This window comes from Panicum virgatum, chromosome 5K (genome assembly GCF_016808335.1).
Source record: "Panicum virgatum strain AP13 chromosome 5K, P.virgatum_v5, whole genome shotgun sequence".
Lineage (NCBI taxonomy): Eukaryota > Viridiplantae > Streptophyta > Magnoliopsida > Poales > Poaceae > Panicum > Panicum virgatum.
Genome location: NC_053140.1, coordinates 58,783,944 through 58,803,475, shown reverse-complemented (window position 1 = coordinate 58,803,475; position 19,532 = coordinate 58,783,944). Strand labels below are relative to the sequence as shown.

General features: G+C 46.6%; 1 protein-coding gene and 1 pseudogene across 4 annotated transcripts; one reads left to right on the top strand and one right to left on the bottom strand.

Moving 5' to 3' along the window:
- The first annotated feature begins 1 nt into the window (after position 1).
- Positions 2–9,427, top strand: LOC120709023 (glycine-rich RNA-binding protein 4, mitochondrial-like). Of its 3 annotated transcripts, none has more exons than XR_005689555.1 (5): positions 2–287; positions 391–459; positions 588–2,702; positions 3,714–3,820; positions 3,906–4,286. XR_005689555.1 is itself a non-coding variant. In XM_039994526.1 (5 exons), exons 1-5 carry the CDS (start codon positions 122–124, stop codon positions 8,662–8,664), a joined length of 429 nt encoding a protein of 142 aa, XP_039850460.1. In that variant the 5' UTR covers positions 19–121; the 3' UTR covers positions 8,665–9,427. The 3 variants fall into 3 exon arrangements, 2 of the variants coding, with proteins under 2 accessions (XP_039850460.1, XP_039850458.1); XM_039994526.1 differs by lacking the exon at positions 588–2,702 and adding an exon at positions 8,661–9,427 and having other exon boundaries at positions 19–287; positions 3,906–3,988; XM_039994524.1 differs by lacking the exon at positions 588–2,702 and having other exon boundaries at positions 29–287.
- On the bottom strand, positions 5,518–18,775 carry LOC120709024 (annotated as a pseudogene). Its single transcript, XR_005689556.1, has 4 exons — positions 18,543–18,775; positions 8,700–8,917; positions 7,603–8,163; positions 5,518–6,742 (listed from the first exon to the last, which is right to left on the bottom strand). The product of XR_005689556.1 is annotated as a protein NRT1/ PTR FAMILY 2.13-like (transcript).
- Between the last annotated feature and the right edge of the window lie 757 nt (positions 18,776–19,532).

The window sequence follows — 19,532 nt, the reverse complement described above, 5'->3', positions numbered from 1 at the left end:
GGTCCGACTTGTGCAGCGAGCAGGCCACATTGCTCTCAAAGCCCACGATAATTGGGCCGCGACCGCTGGCTCAGCCCCCACTGGCTCTCGCGACCGCCGCCGCTGTTCGCCGGAACCCAGCATGACGCCTCGGGCGCTGCTCTCCCGCCTGCGTCTCGCCCCTCTCCTCCACGACGGCCACCACCTGCGACGCTTGCTCTCCGCAGCCGCCGCCCCACCACCACCACTAGATGAGTCGCCTCCCGGTGCGCCGCCGCCGCCCTCCAACTCCAGACTCTTCGTCGCCGGTACCACTCTACTCTCTCGCATCCGGGTTTGTCTCCCATCCGATCCACGGTTGCAGCATGGCTCGCGACTTATTACGTCTCGGTTTCCCGCTTGCGCGCACAGGTTTGTCGTGGTCCGTGGACGAGCGCTCCCTCACGGACGCCTTCTCCTCCTTCGGCACCGTCACCGAAGGTACGAAACAGAATCGCAAACTGGAACCTCGCTGTTACTGTACTTAGGAAGTTAGAAGTGCTCAATTTGGGTGTGGTTAATAATATAACCTCTCCGCATTGGGATTTTTGGGTTCGGTTCGAGTTCAGATGGTGCGCGTGCTAGGTGTTCGAAGAGACGCCGTGGAGGCAGTGAGCCACCCCATCGCGCCCAGCCCCGCGAACTGTTCGATGAAATGCTTGTAAGGGACGTGGTCGCCTGCTCGGCGGCGATCTACCGGCATGCAAGGAGTGGGTCATTCCGCCAGTCAGTTGGGCTGTTTGTCAGCATGATGAGGGAGGGGGTGTGCCCAAACTCGTTCACCTTGGTCGGTCTGTTGCTTGCGGCAGCTCAGCTGGGTGACGCTGTGCTTGCCAAGTGCATCCATGGGTGGGCTGTGAAGAGTCGGCTGGAATCCAATCCTTTTGTTGCAACTGCACTGGTCGATGCGTATGCGAAATGCGGGTGCCCCATGAATTCATGGGCGTTTTTCAGTGATTTGAGGGATCCCAGTTTGGTTTCCTGGAATGCTATGATCTCCGGGTTAATGCACAATGATTTGTTTGAGGAAGCATTGTTGGTGTTTAAAAGGATGTGTGGTTGTTTTGGGATACTTCCTAATAATGTTGTGACCATGATTAATGTGGCTCAAGCTTATGCTGGTTGTGGTGACCTTGGAATGTGCAAGAGTGCACACGCTTATGCAATTAAGATGGGCCTTGATATGGATGTTTCGGTGACAAACTCAATACTTGGCATGTACTTGAATTTTGGTGACATTGAGATCGGAAGAGAGATTTTTAGGAAAATCATTGTTCATGATCTTGTTACTTGGACAATGATGATGGGTTTCCTTCTTGAGCAGGCACATGCTGGTGAAGCTATAAGTCTCTTTGTACAGATGAGGTCAAATGGCATAGTTCCTGATAGGGTAGCAATGGTCAGTTTGGTGCAAGCTTGTGCGCTTCTAGGTGATGCAAGGAGAGGAAAATTGGTTCATAATCAAATGGTCATCCGTGGTTTTATTAGAGAGCTTCCTGCGGCTAATTCTTTAATCACAATGTATTCCAAATGCAAGGATTTAAGTTCCGCTAGAGTGTTGTTTGATGGAACAAGGGAGAAAAGCTTAGTTTCATGGACTGCAATGGTTTCAGGGTATATTGGAAGTGGAAAAGCACTAGAGGGGATACATCTCTTTAGTAAGATGAGGCGTGAAGATATTTTTGTGATTGATTCTGTGACGTTAGTCAGCTTATTGATTGGGTGCTATGACATTGCTAAGTTTGAGCTATGTGTTCAACTTCAGGGGTATAGCTACAAGACAGGTTTATATCTGCATAGACCCGTACCTAATACTCTCATGGCAGTTTATGGTAAGTGTGGATATGTCAGTTTAACCCGTAAAGTATTTGATGACATGATTTCTCGAGATGTTGTCTCATGGAATACTATGATATTATCCTATGGCATAAATGGCCAAGGAGAGCAAGCAATGGCACTTTTTAACGACATGGAGGAATCTAGTGAAGAGCGAGACAGTGTAACATACTTGAACACATTGCTGGCATGTAGCCATTCTGGACTAATTGATGATGGGTTGGTCACATTCAGGAGAATGATTAATGAGAAGCGCATAAATCCATGCCAAGAGCACATCGGATGCCTAGTAGATATGTTGGCAAGAGCCGGTCGCTTGGATGAAGCAGCAGAAGTGGCTAGCTTGACCAACAAAGAGGGAGCAAATTCTTGGAAGGCTTTGATGGGAGGAGGTCACCTTCACAGTGACACAGAGTTAACTGAAGTTGCTGCTAACAAGGTGCTGAACATGGAGTCGTTTGATTATGGCCACGTGGTGTTACTGTCTAATGCTTATGCATCAGCTGGGAAGTATATTGTTGCCGAATCTATCAGATCATGTTATTCAAATCAAACAAAAAGGAAGACTTTAGGGCTGAGTTCCATTGAGGTCATGCCAGTCAGCACTAGATAGCACTACTATACTAATCTCGATGGAAGGGAAAAGATATATGAGACAATTACCATCCACTCTCTGTCTGTCTGAAGCTAGTGCCTAGTGGGGATATTTTTTAGCCTTTCAGGCATGAGCAATGGAGTTTCACTTTGCCGACAGCCAAGTCCCATGTGATTAAAAGAGACATGTCAAGAATGAAGCTATAGCATGATTGATGCAATGGAGACTTGCATTGTTCCTTGGATTGCTACAGGTTATACAATTTTTCATCTCAATTCTAGCATGGTTGAATCAGGAGGGGAGCCTTATGTCTTGTGAATATGGAGGAATTTGGAGTTTATCTGATGGTATTCTGACCCAAAAGAAAACTTGTTGACTAACCTAATATATCTGTATCGATATCCTCCTCACTATGCTAACCAATCTTTGAATACAAACATTTACTAAAACGAGAACATGGTTAAAGCCTATGGTTCATGTTTCATTGCAAAGAGTTGGTAAAAGGCCTGAGATACTATCTGTCTGAGCTTCTGAGAGTACTTGATTTTGAACAATATATTAGGGTGCAGCTCATCTGTACAATGCAGCTTGTGAGTTGTGGCATACAACAAGCAGTGCCTAGGCAATTGAAAAGTGATAGTGTTGATTTTACTTAAGTATTTGATGAAATTTGTTGCTCATGGGCATCCATAGACAGTTTGATTGCAAATGTACAAGTATTTCTGCCACATCTTGCATATTTTTTGCCAGTCCCTATTTATCAGCCACTTATAAGGTTTAACTTGGGTGTGTGCTCATGATTTTTCTTTTTGCGAGAAAGTTCATGAAATTAATCATGTGGTTACACCTTTTTGTTTTAAAGTCAATAGCATTAACATTAATGTATCATGTATGTTAACAAAACCAATAGTTAACAATGTTGACACTAAATAGCTACACTCAGAAGAACTATGTACGTATTACTCCGTACTACACAGATAGCTATCAACACTTTGTATAAAAATGAGCAGTTGATGGTCCTCTATTTCAGCCTGCATGTAGTTTTTGTTCATCCACATGAGTTACCATATCAGTGTTCATATAATTGAAAGAAAACCGGTGGATAGAGTTGTTTACGTGTTTACCTGGCATTAAGCTAGTGTGATAAGAGATGGATTTTTTTATACCTTTGCCCTATGTGTCCCACAAATTTGTAGCAATTTTCCATTTTTTATATTTAAAATAATTATCAAAGTTATATGAGGACTTTGTTTTGCTTTTGCAGTTAGGATAATGTATGACAAAAATTCTGGAAGGTCAAGAGGCTTTGGATTTGTTCACTTCTCAAATGACCATGAGGCTAAGGTTGCGAAGGATGCTATGGATGGAAAGGTATAGCTGTATAGTTCTGAACACATGTTAGCCATTGCGGTTAGAAAGGATTCAGCAAATTAATTGAACTATGTTAATTCTACAGGTAATGCTAGGGCGGCCATTGCGAATAAGTTTTGCTCTTGAAAAAGTCCGTGGCGCACCAGTGATTGTTCCTCGACTTTCTACGTGAGGAAATTTAATAGCTTACATGTTTACTCCCTGGAAACAGAAACGTGCTTGCTAACAACTTGGTCTATAGAAACATTGTTTTTTTTTTGAAGAAATTTGCAGGAGCACTGCATTGTCATTTAAGAAGAGGGAAACAGATAATGTGTTCTATAAGTTCGATATTACATAAAAGAGAAAGTACTCAAACACAATTGAAAAGCGTAACATCAGATAACTAAGAAATCTCTGGCCCTCCGCAGGCCATTTTCTTGTTTGGACTTCCATTTTGATCTCATGCAAGACATCCGTTGGTGAACCTTGCTTATTCTCGAAAACCTGCCGGTACCTTTCCTTCCATATGTTCCAAGCGTTGTACATCATGAATGCTGCTTTTGTTCTTCTTGTCTTCTTTGGTAGATGTGCTAGTTCTTTTGCCACCAAACGATGATCTCCAAATTCCCAGTCGGTACTGTATCAGTTTATTGGTCCATGCTTCTACTCTTTCCCAAACCAGCCGTGCAAATGGACAATGAAGGATGAGATGTGCTGCCGTTTCTTGCTCCTGATTACAGAGTACACAGACCGGGTTACACTGCCATTGCCTAGCCATGAGCTTGTCTGCTGTGAGAACCTTGCATTGTACTAGCAGCTACGCAAAGAACTTATGTTTGCCTTCTGCCTCAGCCTGGCAGATAGATGTTCCACTGAACGTGCTGTAAGAACCCATAAATTGCACATTGTAAGCTGTCTTGGCAGTGTAAGTTCCATCTGCAGTCCACCTCCATAAGATTCTATCCGGCCCATTGCTCAGTTGAATTTGTTGTACCAAGTCTCAAAGCTTTACAAAGTTTGCCATTTCCTCAACCGTTTGCATCCTCCACAAACCTCTTGTCCAGCTGTGGTTGATCGAAACATTGTTTTTTTAATGACTTTCTGGCATTTGCATATCTAAAATCTTTTTACAAGTCAAATAAAATCTCTATTAACTGTAACAAATTGAACTTTTAATCATATTGGCTGCTGCCTCTTGTTCTTTATTAACCCTCAGTTCATAAGTTATTTAAACTGATCTGCTTGTATTGGCCATGGCCCAGCAGCTGTGTTAGAAGCTGGCTTGAGAGAGATGAATGCTAAGAGCATCAGCAACTGGTTGGAAATATTGTACTGAGACAAGCTAGTGTCGTATTTAAAAAAAAATCATGTGATGGCTAAACTGCTGTTGACTAGTCAAACGAGTTGCTTGCTGTCTCATGCCCTTCCCAAGTTTCTTCTCCCTGTTTTCCTTCTCAGGAGAGGTATACTTAGATTATGCATTTATCTGTGTGATAGATTTCCCATACTGTACGCACTCACCTAAAAATATCAAGTGAAATTTGGAACCTGATGTAATTAATTTGGCAATTTTAACTTCTGCAGATGTTAAAACTATTGGGTTACATGTTAATGGAGCCTACTGCTTTTTCCAATTACTTCCTGAGTTCCTGTAACTAGCTAGTTACTATTAGTTGTGTGAACCTTGGTCCCAACGCAATATACAGGTGACGCTAAAAAAAAACGCAATATACAGGTAAATAGACTTCTACATACAAACTGCAGTAAAATCTGTGAAGAAATTGGTGTACTCTGCCTGTGCTTACATGTTACACATATTACAGGCGACATTAGCTTCTACTGAAGTATGACAGACTTCGTTAAAACTTAATGAAGTTCCAAAATAATAGACCTTTATTTACTGTTGTTTGGATAACAGAGTCACCATGGCTGGCTGAACCGTAGTTCACTTCTTCATAAGATAATATGTTACTATAAGGCATCTTACAAACTGAACCTTAATTGTCCCTAAGTCTGCATATTATAGATCGCCATTGAAATTTTCATTTGTTTGGTGCACTTGTGACGATCTCTATCTCTGTAGCTGCTTCTTCCTTGACATGTGTTTTGATGGATTCTTCAGCATGGAATGACACGACCTTATATTGATAATAGTGAGAGCATACAAGGAAGTAGAAAAGATTCAGCACTCCCAGGATGGCAATAAAATAATAGTAATAATCAAGTTTGCCATCGTTGATATTTTCTGTTAACCAGCCTGTGTTACCATTTCTGCCGCTAACCTTTGTTGTGATGCTTACCAGCGCAGTGCTCATGTAGCTTGCTCCAGCAATAGTACAGAACAAAAGGGATCCTGCTAGGGTTTGCATATGCTCTGGAAACTGCTTATTGTAGAATTCTATTTGTCCAACTGCATTGAAGGCCTCAGCAATACCCATTAAAACCAGTTGGGGTGCAAGCCACCAAACTGTCATAGATGATATACCTCCATTAGACAAAGCTGAATCCCTCCTTTTATGCTCAACAAGTCCTGCTACCACCATAGAAATTGGAGAAAGTGCCAATCCTACACCCTGTCTCTGTAGGACTGTAATTCCACCTTCCAGCCCAGTCAACTTTCTTGCAAGTGGTACCATAAGTTGGTCGTAAATGGGGATGAACACGGTTAGGGCAATAAGTGAGATGGATGAAACAGAACCTGCAGGAATTTCAAAGTGTGGCCCTAGGTGACAGTCCATGGTGAACGCTTGCAATACTATAAAGGTGAATTGTTGAGCCATTGCAACGAAACATAGGATGCCAGAAAAAGAAATAGGCACAAGTCTTATCAAACATTTGGCTTCCTCTATTTGCTGGATACTGCAGAGTTCCCATGAGTTTCTTGCAGAACCATCATCGTTTATATCACCATCCAGCATAATTGCACCTTTGTTCAGAAACCTGAGAATGAATAGAAATTTGGACACATCAGACAATCCTAGCATGTTGCCAACACTGCTTTTCACTTCATTCAGGCATGTATCACAATCTACTGAAACTACATCCTTGCTTGCATAGAGCATGGTCTAAAATAGTCTCTATGTGGCCTGTATGTTATTTTCCATTACATGGATTTCATCAATTGGCCTAGCTCAGTTGGTTCTAACCCTCTTCAACTTGAATTTGATGTCAGTTTGTAAATCAGACAGATTTATATGCTCATCTTGTGCCTCCTAGGCTAGTTGTTTATTTAATATTTTCAATTGATGAATGGTTTCATGTCAGTTTGTTAATCAGACAGATTCACTTGCAATTAGGATATACATAATACTTACTCTATCCTTTTGAAATTATAATATGTATTTCATTTCTTAGGACAAAGCTTCGACTGACACTTGCTCTATTAAAGTATCACCATGTCATAGAAAATCATAACCATACAAACCTAATAATATTGAAATTATGTCACAAGAATTATGTATTGTTGGAGTAATTGTTGGTGAAAATCTTATCCTAATGAAACAAAATACACCTTTGTAATTTCAAACGGAGGGAGTATGACTGAAACATCCAGCTTTTTCAGTTATTCCAGCTTGTCAGAATAGTGATGAAATACTAATAGTGGCTCTTGGCCGGGTTGATCTTTGAAAATTGTTTTTTCTTGAGAGAATCAGGTTTCTTTTGGAAATATTTCAATATGCATATTTTCAGACATGTGTGATAGATTCTGGTTAGTTCTTTAGAGGAATTTCCTGTACTAGTGAAAGCTTTTGATCTTTGCATACCCTATATATATATATAAGGGTGATATTATATTTCACCTGAATTGTGAAGTAAGTGGCAGTCTGAAAATGCGGCTGCCCCTTGTGGGAGGGTTGTAGAGCATCAACTCTTGTTTGCTTATGTCATGAGAACATGGAAGATTGAGTCTTCTCTTTTTAAATGATGCCACAAAAACTTGCGCAAATCCAGATAAGATGCTCCCCTCTGGTGGTACATGGACATAAAATCTGGCACCGGCGAAGAAGATGATAATTGCGAAAAACATGAACAATGTGGGTATGCCAAATCCTATTGCCCAGCTGACATTTGTCTGGATGTAGATGAGAACAGTCATAGAGAACACCAGAGCAGCAGTACTTGTGCTATAGTACCAATTATAATAGCTATTTAGGCCCTCTCGACTCTTTTCATCAGTCTGATCAAATTGGTCTACTCCGAAAGGTAAGCTGCAGGGCCGTATTGCTCCACCACCAATAGTTAGCAGCCCTAGTGAAAGGTATAGCACCACCATTGCAGTGTCCACCTAATTGGGCTGTTTGATTGCATATCTCTGGTTTGAGGGCAGGAAGTGACGAAGTCAAAGTCACCCCCAGTATCCCCTGTTTTGTTGGACAAAAACACACAAGTTAGAAAGAAGCAATGCACAACTGCATCAACTTTCGATATTTGCAAGCATTTATTCGAAAATCAAGTCAATTTGTAGTCGTGCATTTTTTTTTGAAAAAAAAACTTGTGTAAGGTTGCCTACCAAGCCAGTGCTAATGTGCAATCCAACTACATTATGCATCTAAAAGGGTTTGTATCGTGTATCATGTGCTTATAAGCACTTAATCTACATGAAGCACTGTAGGATGCAGCATGATAGCATGAATCAGTGTATATGGTGGCCGTAGCATGATTTTACTGGGATCTATGGACTACTCCTTAGAACAGCTTAAACCAGTAAAATATCATCAACTCGGATATCAAGTTCTGTGAGCTATTAATCTTTTGGCTCGAATCCTTGCACTCGCACTCATCATTTCATCCTGAGGTTCATTTTATGGAGCCTTTTACTAACACTGACAACTGATTTTTTTTTTCATTTCATATACAGGTGAAATGGACAGAAGCTTCATGGACTGATTTGACATACCAGGAGGGTCGCGAAGCACCCATAGGCTAGGGTTCTGAACCTTCCCAGGTAGGAATCGGAGATGAAGGCGCCTAGCAATGGTGTGAAGTTGAGCGTGGCGAAGAAGATGTTGGTTACGTTGGTCGCCTGGAGTTGCCCGATGTTGAAGCGCTTCACAAGGTACGTTGTCAGGTTCGCTGCCACTCCGAATGAGGCTGCCTTTTCGAACGTCTCGTTTGCTGCACATCAGAAGAGAGAGCAGTATGCACCTTTTTTGAAGAAAAAAAAATCAAGCAATATCGGGGGGGGGGGGGGGGGGCATCCCCACCTACCATTAATTGAAAACTTTTGTACAATCCAATTGATTCCCGGCATACCATGAAGGAGATACAGGGGAGAGGGTTAAGAGGGAAGAGTTGAGGAAGGGGGAGGATTACATGTTGCGAGCCAATCTTGCCAAATCTGTAGTTCCAGCCTATGTTTCTTGTACCGTCTCGTCCAAGCGTCGAGATCCAAGGCGACTCGATTGAGAACCTCGCGAGGAGGCAAGTCGAGCTGATAAAAAATCATGGCATTCCTAGCCTTCCATAAGTGCCAGAGCAGTAGGAGGAAGAAGTCCACGCGGAGCACATCAGGCAAAGTGACACCAACGCCAATGTCCCATGGACGCTGAACCAGGTCGCAGTGCATGGAGATGCCAAGCCGGGCCCAAACAACATGTGCTTTATGGCAACCAACGAAGATGTGAACGTCGGTTTCCAAAACACCAGGGCAGTGCACACACCAGGAGTCTTCTAGTGCCCTGATGTTCCGATGATGGAGGTAGGCCCGAGTGTTCAGGCGTCCCCGGCCTAGGAGCCAGGCAAAGAATTTTACTTTCATGGGGAGGAGCATTGCCCAAACCCTCATAGCGTCCGAGGGAACCCCCGCGTGCATGAGGCGGCACGCCCCCCGCGAGCTGAAGGGTTCAGGGGGGAGGAGAGGAGTAGCCTGGTGTCCTGGCGATCGGTGAGCATGGTGTGTCGCAGGCAGTTGAGGAGAGTGCTCTCCTCTCCCACGGCAACGTTGGTTAGTCGTGGACGAAGGTGGCGTCGCAGCCCGTCGCGGAGAACATGACGGACAGAAGCCGCCGGGCGGGTGCAGTGCATGTAGAGAGCAGGGAATGCCTCCTGAAGTGTGATGTTCAGGAGCCAACGGTCATGCCAGAAGGCAACATGCTCACCAGTGCCAATCCTGGCAGTGGTCAAGCTCTGGTAGCGTTGGAGTTCACTGGAGAGGATTTTGCCCAGGTAGGAGTCTTCACCACCATGGGAATGAAGCCACTGTTTCCAGGGTGGTGTGCTCGTGTCATGCATTCTGTGAACAAACTTGAGGAGGAGACAGTGGTTCATGTTCTCCAAGTTCTTGACACTGAGGCCGCCTTGTTCCTTGGTTTTGCACACGTCCTCCCAGGCCACCAAGCAACTTGAGCCGTGGCATTTTTCTTCTCCCGTCCAAAGGAAAGCACGTCTTTTGGCGTCGAGGATTTCTCTGACCGTCTTCGGCAGTAGGATAGAAGACATGTAATAGATGGGGAGGCTGCCTAGTACAGAGTTGACAAGAACAAGGCGGCCGCCCGTGCTGAGCAGCCGTGCTTTCCAGTCAGCGAGGTATCGATCAAAGGAAGTGATGAGAGGTTGGTAATCTGTGCATTTGAGCTTGTGCGGTGACAGTGGAAGCCCCAGGTAAGTTTGGGGGAAAGTGGAGATGCTGCACCCAAGGACAGAAGCCATCTCCGCTGCAGTGTCATCGCTAATGTGCATTGGGACAAAGGTAGACTTGTGGAAATTGATCACAAGGCCGGTTGCTTGGGAAAAGGCATCAAGGATGCGTTTCAGAGCCACCATGGATGCGACGTCACCTCGAGTCAAGATCAATGTGTCGTCAGCGTACTGAAGAACCGGGCATGGTAAGTTGGGATCAAGTGGGTGCTGGATCTCACCACGGTTAGAAGCTTGGCGGATGAGGCGCTGCAAAACGTCAGCCACAATGATGAACAGATATGGAGAGAGTGAGTCTCCCTGACGGAGGCCGCGTCTACATTGTATCCAACGACCAGGGGCGCCATTAAGCATGATCGCTGTCTTGCCACTCGTGAGAATGGAGGAGACCCAGTTTCGCCACCGTTGATCAAATCCTCATGCAGCCAAAATCTTGTCCAGACTGGACCATTCGACGGAATCGAAAGCATTCTTGAAGTCAAGCTTGAGAATGGCAGTGCATACTTTGTGTTTGTAGCAGCAGCTTAGGAGATCAGCCGCATACACGAAGTTTTCTGCGATGCACCGTCCCTGCACGAACCCTGTTTGGTCGGCATCGATGATGGTGGGAATGGCGGGTTTGAGCCTGTTAACCATGACCTTTGTGAACAGTTTCATGGGGCAATTCTGCAGGGAGATGGGCCGGAAGGCGTCAGCAGTGCAGATGCCTTCTTTCTTGGGAAGCAGGACCAGCAGCGCACGATTGAGGCCGTCGAGATCCAAGCAACAAGCATGGAAGCTGTTGAACAGGCTAAGAATGTCGTCTCGAAGGAGCCCCCAAAAATGCTTGTAGAAAGATGGCCCAAAACCATCTGGCCCCGGACTAGCATTCATATCCATGGAGAAGAGAGCGGTAGTGATTTCGCTTGCGCTGAAAGGGGCGGAGAGATCCCAAGAAGCAAGATCAAGGGACGGGTAGAATTCCTGTAACGCAAAGCTCCAAGAGACGTCGCGGCTGCGTCCAAGAAGTCCCAAGTAGAAATTATGCAGGATGGCACTTTTCGCACTATGAGTGGTGACCGTGCCACTCTCGCTGACTAGGGCGGCGATGTTGTTCCTACGCCGTCGGCCAGACACAGCAGCGTGAAAAAACCGGGAGTTTTCGTCCCACTCGACGGCAAGCCGAGAGCTGAAACGCTGGCGCCAAAACGCTAGGCTTTCGGCGTGAGTGTCCTGGAGGCCCTGGACAGCAGCACGGCGTAGGCGCAGCTCATCAGGATGAAGTGAACGTTGCTCCTCTAGAAGATCCAAGGCCTTGATGAGAATTCTGATGTCAGTAGCTCTTTGTTCAAGTGGTGGGAGGCGCTTGGCCCAAGAGCGACAGGCACCCCGGCAGTGTTTGAGCTTCAGGATAAAGCCTTTGGTGACCTCACCGTGCGTTGGCTGGCTAAGAGCAGCAAGGATTACAGAGCGGAAGTCGTGCCGAACCAGCCACGAGTTCTCGAAGCGAAAGCATGAACCACGTGGAATCCTAGTGCAAGCAGTGAGGAGCAAGGGAACATGGTCAGAGCAGAAACGGGTTAGGGAGGAGAGAGTGGTGTTGGGGAAGATCGCATCCCATTCCACATTGACAAAGCACCTGTCAAGCCTCACCACGGTTGGATCGGCCCGGTTGTTGCTCCAAGTGTACGCCCGGTCGGCTAGTGGGATTTCAATGAGACAAAGAGAATTTATAAGATCGTTGAAGTTATTTGCTTCAGCAAAGTTGAAGTTATCGTTGTTTTTGTCCGCAGGGTCGCGAGTGAGATTGAAGTCACCAATCACAATCCACGCGCCACAAATGGTTGCAGCAACGGACGCGAGCTCAGTAAAGAAGCCTTGTTTCTCATCCCGGCGTACTGGCGCGTACACATTCGTAAGGGTGAACTCGGAGCATCTGAGGCGAGTTTGAATTTCGTAGTAAGCGTGAAGGGGCGACATCCCGTGTCGATCAGGGAGCAGACCTGCTGGTCCCAGGCCGTAAGCATTCCACCGGACGCGCCGATGGCGTCGCGCGCAACACAACTCCGAAGACGGCAAGGCAGGAACGAGGACGGCTTGTGCACCTCAAGGGACTGCAGTTTGGTTTCTTGGAGCGCCACAAAGGTAGGACGAGCAGAGATGAGTTCAGCTAGCACATCGTCGCGGCGCGTGGTCTGTCCTAGACCGCGAACATTCCAAGAGCAAAAGGAGAGTTGGCGATTCATAACACACAGAACAAACACCAGCAGTACACAAACAAAGCACTTATATTATGGCATGAGGTAGGGGCGTACAACAAGCCAGACCCAACTGAGGTCGGCGCCCTACCAATGGCAGCGCACAAGTTACACCGGCAGCTGCAACACCATGACATGAACAACCGAGAGTACAACACATAACAAATCACCATGCGCTCACGACCTAGCGCAGGGAGGCCGAGCAAAGCATCAGGCCAGAGAGACAAACGCTCTCCTAGAGGGGGATGAGCAGCTCGAACATGGAGAACAGGACCATGCCCAGCCAAGGGGATCTCCCTAATGGAGAAGCCCCATCACGCAACACAAACGGAAAAAAAACATCATCAAGCCTCTGGCGCCACACCGGGGTCGGCGTCGTCGCCGGCGGTGGAGAGGCTAGGCAGGCCACAGGCGCGCCCCAGGTAGCAGAGGTCACGCGCCGAGATCTTCTTGGGGGCAGGGCGCTCCAGAACGCCGGACCGCGCCAGCACCTCCCGCATGCAAGCGGAGGCGCGCGCGAGGTCCAGCTGAGCCGCCTTGACGCGGGAAGCCTTGGAGGTGGCGTCGATGTAGAAAGGCTCTTCCCTGGTGGCAAGGCGGAGGCTGTGTCGGCGGGCTTTGGCAGCAACGTCTTGGGCGCGCTTGCGGCGAACACGACGCCGCCGCACGCTGGCCTCGTGTTTCTCCGCCGCAAGGAGGTCCTCCACGGAGGGGATGCAGGAGGGAGAGCGGTGCACATGCGAGGCGGCGCCGATCTGACTTGGGGGAGCGGTGGAGGCAGGGGTCCGCGGGGGCGGCAGGTCCCTGATCACCAGCTGCGGCACGCCGGCGAGGGAGAGCGCACGTCCAAGCACAGTGACAGAACTATGTCAAACGTGCACACCACTTACCCCCGTATGGGTAGGGGTTCCACCATTTCTAGCTGTGCGGTACCAGACTGTGGCTGTGTTCCGACCCTAGTCTCCAGGAGCGGGTAGACCGTGCACGCCCAAATCGGGGTGCGTGGGCCCGATCGGGTTCTCCGACCCCAGTCTCCGAGATTCTCGAAGCCATATGGCCAGGTTAGAGATCCACAGCCCCGGAACATTCGTTGCGGCGAATGTATCCCACCCCGAGAATGCAGGATGGTACTGTCATGGTTAGGGAGTTATGGTTGTGGGTTGTGTCTCAGTTGGGTCGCTCCCGGCTTGCAGCCCGAGTGGGTACATGTGTACAACCCCTACAGGGTGAAAACTATACGTATAGCTGCGTACTCGGTCATGTACATCTCTTGATCCGGCTGCACTTTCATAGAGTAGTAAACCCCAGTATTTCTATCTCCCTCTAGTCCACTTCCCCCTGTGGAGTCAGATGAGGTGCAGGGAGAGGGAGTTTCCTGCACCAACCTGAGATGGGTGAGAGACATGATTATGGTTATATATATATGTATACTGTAACACCCCAGGTGTTTCATTAGCTAAACCAGGGTCATTAGCACCAAATCATGTACCCTTAACCCAATGAAAGTCTACATGAAATAATTAGGAATTCAAAATCTTAGTTGTGTTAGATTTAAAGTAACTTTCAAACCGTGGTTTAATTGAACATTTTCCTGAAATAAAACTTGTAGAGTTTTAAGTGTTGAATAATTTTCATGCTCAAATATTTTTAAGTTTTCATACAAAAGTCGAAGAAAATTTGAATTTAACTCGAATCGGATAATAACGTACATTCGTCGGGATTTCAAATTTAACTTTTGAATTGAGCTCCAAATGCAAGTAAGCCTGAAACAAAAGTGGTAGGGTTTGAATTTTGGAACAGCTTTCGTATTCAAAACTTTTCGAGTGTTATTTGAAAATTTTGAGAGAAATTCAAATTTGAATTAGTTAAATCTCTCTCTCTCTACTCTCTCTGTTATCTCTCCCTCCCCTGTTTGGCACCGTGCCGAGCTGAGGCCGCCGGCCACGAGCCGCGCCCTCGCTGCGCCCCCAGCCCGCTCCGCCCCGGTTCCTCTCTGAAGCTTCTCGACCCCACCACGCGTCGCCGATCCCTGAACGCAAGACGAGGATGGCCGCCGAACCACCACGGCGACATCGTGACGACCTGGCCGACCGCGCCCGCCCTACCCTCGCCCTTGACCCGCCTAGACCCTTCCCGCGAGCTCCACAACGTCCTCACCCTTCTCTCCTTCCTTCCTGAGCGCGAGCGCCAAGCCGCCACCATGGCCGCCGCCGCCCCTTAGGCCGTCGCGGAGCTCCCTCCTCCACCCTTCCTCGCGCCCAACAAACCCCGCAGAGAGCTTCCTTGACATCCACCGGTGCTCACTGACCCGCTCGCCGCCGCCCAGGCTCGTCGGACCGCCGCCGCCGCCGGAGACCCTGCTCCGCGGGGAACCCCCAAGCCGGCCTCCCCAACCCCGTCCAAGACCATCTATAGGTTGCTCTCGCCGCCCTCTTGCTCCTCCCCCTATTCCCCCTCGCCGCCGGCCGCCGCAGGCGCCGGAATCTGGCCGCCCGCCGCCTCCCCTATCTCCAAGTCCGGCCAGGGGCGTATCTGCAAGGAAAACAATTCTTCCAGGGACCTCTGTGCAAAAAGTTCTTTCTTTTTCTTTTGTTTCCAAAACAGCAAACTTTGAAAATGCCTAGAAATTCGTAGAAAAATCAGAAAAATACAAATCCAAATGTTCTGGAATCCTTGCAACAAGATCTACAACTTTCATTACATGAACATATTTATTTTTTGTCTGTGTTGTAATCTAGGGAAAAGATTAGATTACCTAGGCTATAATTATTCTAGGAGTTCTACTAAGCATTTATAGGTGATTTTTGGCTGGTAGCTAATCCATGCCATGCTTAGCTTGGTGTAAAAATTTGAGCACCATTTGACACTTGTAACTAGATGAAACCCTAGTCTTGGCTAGATCTAGTAGAATAATATATTCTTTTATTTCTGGGTGTTCTGATTTATACATATGTATGAGACTTTTTCTGTGTACTTACAATACTAGATGAACACCACTGTCCAAGTTTTGTTATTTTTAGATTTGTGTAGCTAGATTCGTGAATTAATCCATTAAAATGGTGTTATATTGTGATAAATAGTTTTTTGCATCTGAAAAAATCTAAAAATTTTACCATGTCTTAGTCTTCAGAAGATAAGCTAGCACACAAACTTTGAAAGCCAAAAACACTTTGTAACTCTTTGTACTAATTAGTCTTGTTATATGTGAGTTAAATTTGTTAATTTTATTACCCCTGTTTTATGTCTGGAAGAATTATGATAAATTTAAAGCGTGTTTAGAATCGTATGTAGACTCCTCTGTAAAAATTTGAGATTCAAAAATGTTGTAGTTTAATTTGTGTAAATGTTGTAGTTGCTGAATCTACTTCTAACTTATGAAGTGTTGACACTCAACCGTAGATTCTTTTATGAACTAAAACATATTAGATTTTACTCTATAAACAATTGCCCAGTAAAATATGAATGAAAGTGTTTCACTCTTTATCTCCGGGTTTTGTTTGAATTACAACTTTATAGTGAAGCAAGTTATAAATTATTATCATCACAACAACTCACACATGTGCATTTCATATAGATACTACTACTCTCGCTGACGGAACGTACGAGCTGGTGCCCGAGTCCGAGAGTAAGCAGCGTGAAGCTCAAGTGAATCTAACTGAAGCTACTGAAGACCCGAACCCGATTTCAGAAGAACCCAGAACTAGCTACGCCCAGAAAGGCAAGCCCCGGAGCATGTCCAACTATTTTAAATTTATGCAACTTATTATTGTTCCTATCTACTTGTGCATTTAAGTTACAGGAGTTGACTGGAACCTTAGTTGCATGATCCTAGGTATCTATGCTTGAACACTAGTATGTGTAGGTCGCTAGTTGGCTATGCTAATGGTTCGGTAGAAGTCGAGTGATTTCCGGTCACTCGCGAGAATTATAGGAGTTGTATGTTTACTACCTGCTGCAACTATAAGGCCTATGGGCGGGGTTGTGGTACTTGTGATGCCCCGTCTATTTAGTGAAATTTGATAAGGCCGTAGTGTGTGGTAGTGGTGGTTAAGCGTTTGAACGTACTAACCACATGTCGAGAAATATGGTAATCGGTAAGCATAAGTACCTGATTGGACCGGCAAGTGGACTTTACTTTCACCTTCTTTGAACGTCGTTTCTCATGCGCGCACATGCGAGTGCAGAGTCGTCGTACTCTGTAGTCGAGGACGGTGACCCTGATCCACAACCCGGAAAGAAAAGGGAAATGTTGCACGTGTGACTCTGGGAGTAACCACGTGACGTGTGTTTAGGTCTGCCTTGCAAGGTCAATAAATTCGATTCGAATCGTCCGCCTCTCACGGATAATGGGACTGCTTAACCCTTTTGCCACATAGAGTAAGAAGTGGAACATGATGTTGATGATCAATATGGTTGATTGATGAAAGATAAATGTTTCTCACCATGTATGCTCTTGGATAGATGCTCACCTAGAAAGGTTAATTGAACTAGAACCTTGAAGCTAAAATTAAAAGTAAGGACCTACACTCTATTGCTTTTCGGCAAAATAAATCCCTCAAGCCAAAGGCCTTGCATGTCTAGATAGTGGGCTAAATATACCCTCAGTTGGGTAAGCCTTGTTGAGTATTAGTATACTCAGCCTTGCTTGTGGCTCATTTTGTTTCAGGAGATACTTTTGAGGACATGTTTGCCAGTCTGACCTGGCCTTGCACTCTCCCGCCTAGTTGGTCCGTGGAGTGGGATACGTCTCCGGCCGGCGATGACAAGAACGAGTGTGTCACGAATCGGGCTTCATCGTGACACCCATATCGTCGGTAGATATCGTGTATCGTATCCGCTGCAATAAAGAACTCTGGTGTTTTTCTTTTATGTTGGCTTTACGAAAAGTACTTTGTTAAATTTGGAACTTGGTTTGTAATTCTACTATTATGTTAAAATCTCTGTGTTGTAATATATGGTGTAGTGTTGTAATCTCTGGACTCGCCTTCGCGTGAGTTATGCTGCTTTGTTCGATCCAGGTTTAAGTGGTTTTATCGGGAATTTTACCCGACGGACCTCCGATGTGCTCCGTCTGCTGTGCGAGTTAAACCTAATTGCCTTCGCAACGATGGTTAGCGCACTTAAGCTGGTTTATGTCGGGCGGTTCCGCCACATATACGCTCGCATAGAAAATCTCAGCCTATTCTTTGGCTACTTTTATACCTTTGCATCAATTTAAAGCTTGCATATGGATGGTGACGTGAACCTATCTCGTCCTTGGGGATAGTTTGGCAAGATGCAGGATCCGATCAGGAGTTCGACGCCAACGAAGACGGATGGTACGATTGAAGCTTAGAAGCCCGTGCTACGCTCAAGTGCTGCCTGTGGAGATGAAGTTTGAGTTGAAGGATGGCCCGAAGACCAGCTACCGCTACCGTTTTCTGTTTGTTCCAGTTTAGCCCAATGGGCTTGTAATAAAAGATTCGTACTGCAAATCCTCTGGATTTTGGAATAATTAAACCCATATTTGAATTTTTTAAGTGAGTATGAACTGATTTACTGTCTGAAATGAGTTCTGTATGTGATAGCTACTGATCCATGGACTATCACGATAATACATGGATTCGGGTTCTTCTTTCGAAAATCCGGGTCGTTTCAAAAACAATATGGCTTCGCCCCTGATGTTAGGGGTACAGAACAAAAGATGGAGTTTTATTTCCTCCCCAGGTGTAGAAGAGAGGGTTATCCAACATGTGAAGATGAAAACTCCGTAACAAATGCTCACGCCATTAAAACTCTAAAAAAATGCTCACGCCATTAAAACTCTAAAAAAATGCTCACGCCATGCACGCCCCATAAACAAAGAAGAGAAGAGAAGAGAAGCCAACCTATGATGAAGGGCATGCACTTCCACCCTTGCGGCTTCTTCTTCCTCACGGCCTCGATCTGCGTCGCCTGCGCTCCCTCCTCTTGGGCAGCCATGTCTGAGCTAGCCTTGCTACACACCAGTGGCTGGACGGAGCAAAAAAGCCAGCGCTGTTCCCAAGTCCCAGGTCGTCGACTCCGGCCTCCCTATAAGAGCCACGCACTGTACGGAGTGAGAGCCTTCTGGCTGCGAGGGGACGGGTGGCTGGCTGGCTCGGCTCTGTACCTGTACGTGGTCGAGCCGAAGCGATTTTGGTCTTGTCATCTCGGAGGAGATGATGGATTGCGGCAGCAGCAGCACGCCCGTGAGAGTGAACCGGGCGCTTTGTTGCGTCCGTCCATGACTCCGGGTGTCGTCTTGTGTTGACATTGTAGTGCCGGCGTGGGCGCTAAACGTGGTCCTGGCACACTGTAGCCTGTACGAGCCCCGGGCTCCCGGCATGTCGACGCCGTGTGTGCGCCCGCCTGGTGCTTGGTGGCGGAGGAACCTCTGCGAAGGTACCGGACGGGCGGCGCGTGCGGACACACGAGTAGAGCCGAACAGTGAAGGTGATGGCCCAATGGATGTCACATCGCAACCAGTTTTTTTTTTTTTTGAGAGGACACATCGCAACCAGTTGGGGGCCTGTAGACGAAATGGTGGTGGTGGACGAGACAGAAGATCGCGACGGTCACATTGGGCCTGCGAAGAGAACTGGGCTCGGTGAGGACAAAGCCTCTTTTGGACCCAACTCCGATCCGAAAGGTGGAACAAGAGAATCACCATCAAATTCTCAGAGAGAGAGAGAGAGAGAGAATCACCATCATCATTGATTGATCGATCCCTCCTCGTCACATTTGTTTGGCCGAGGCGGTGGTAATAAAAGGCACCACATATAGTAATCCCTAAAGCCATGTCCCATGCATGATGCAATGCTCCTCCCTAATACAAAAGCCGGCCGGCAAGCCACTTG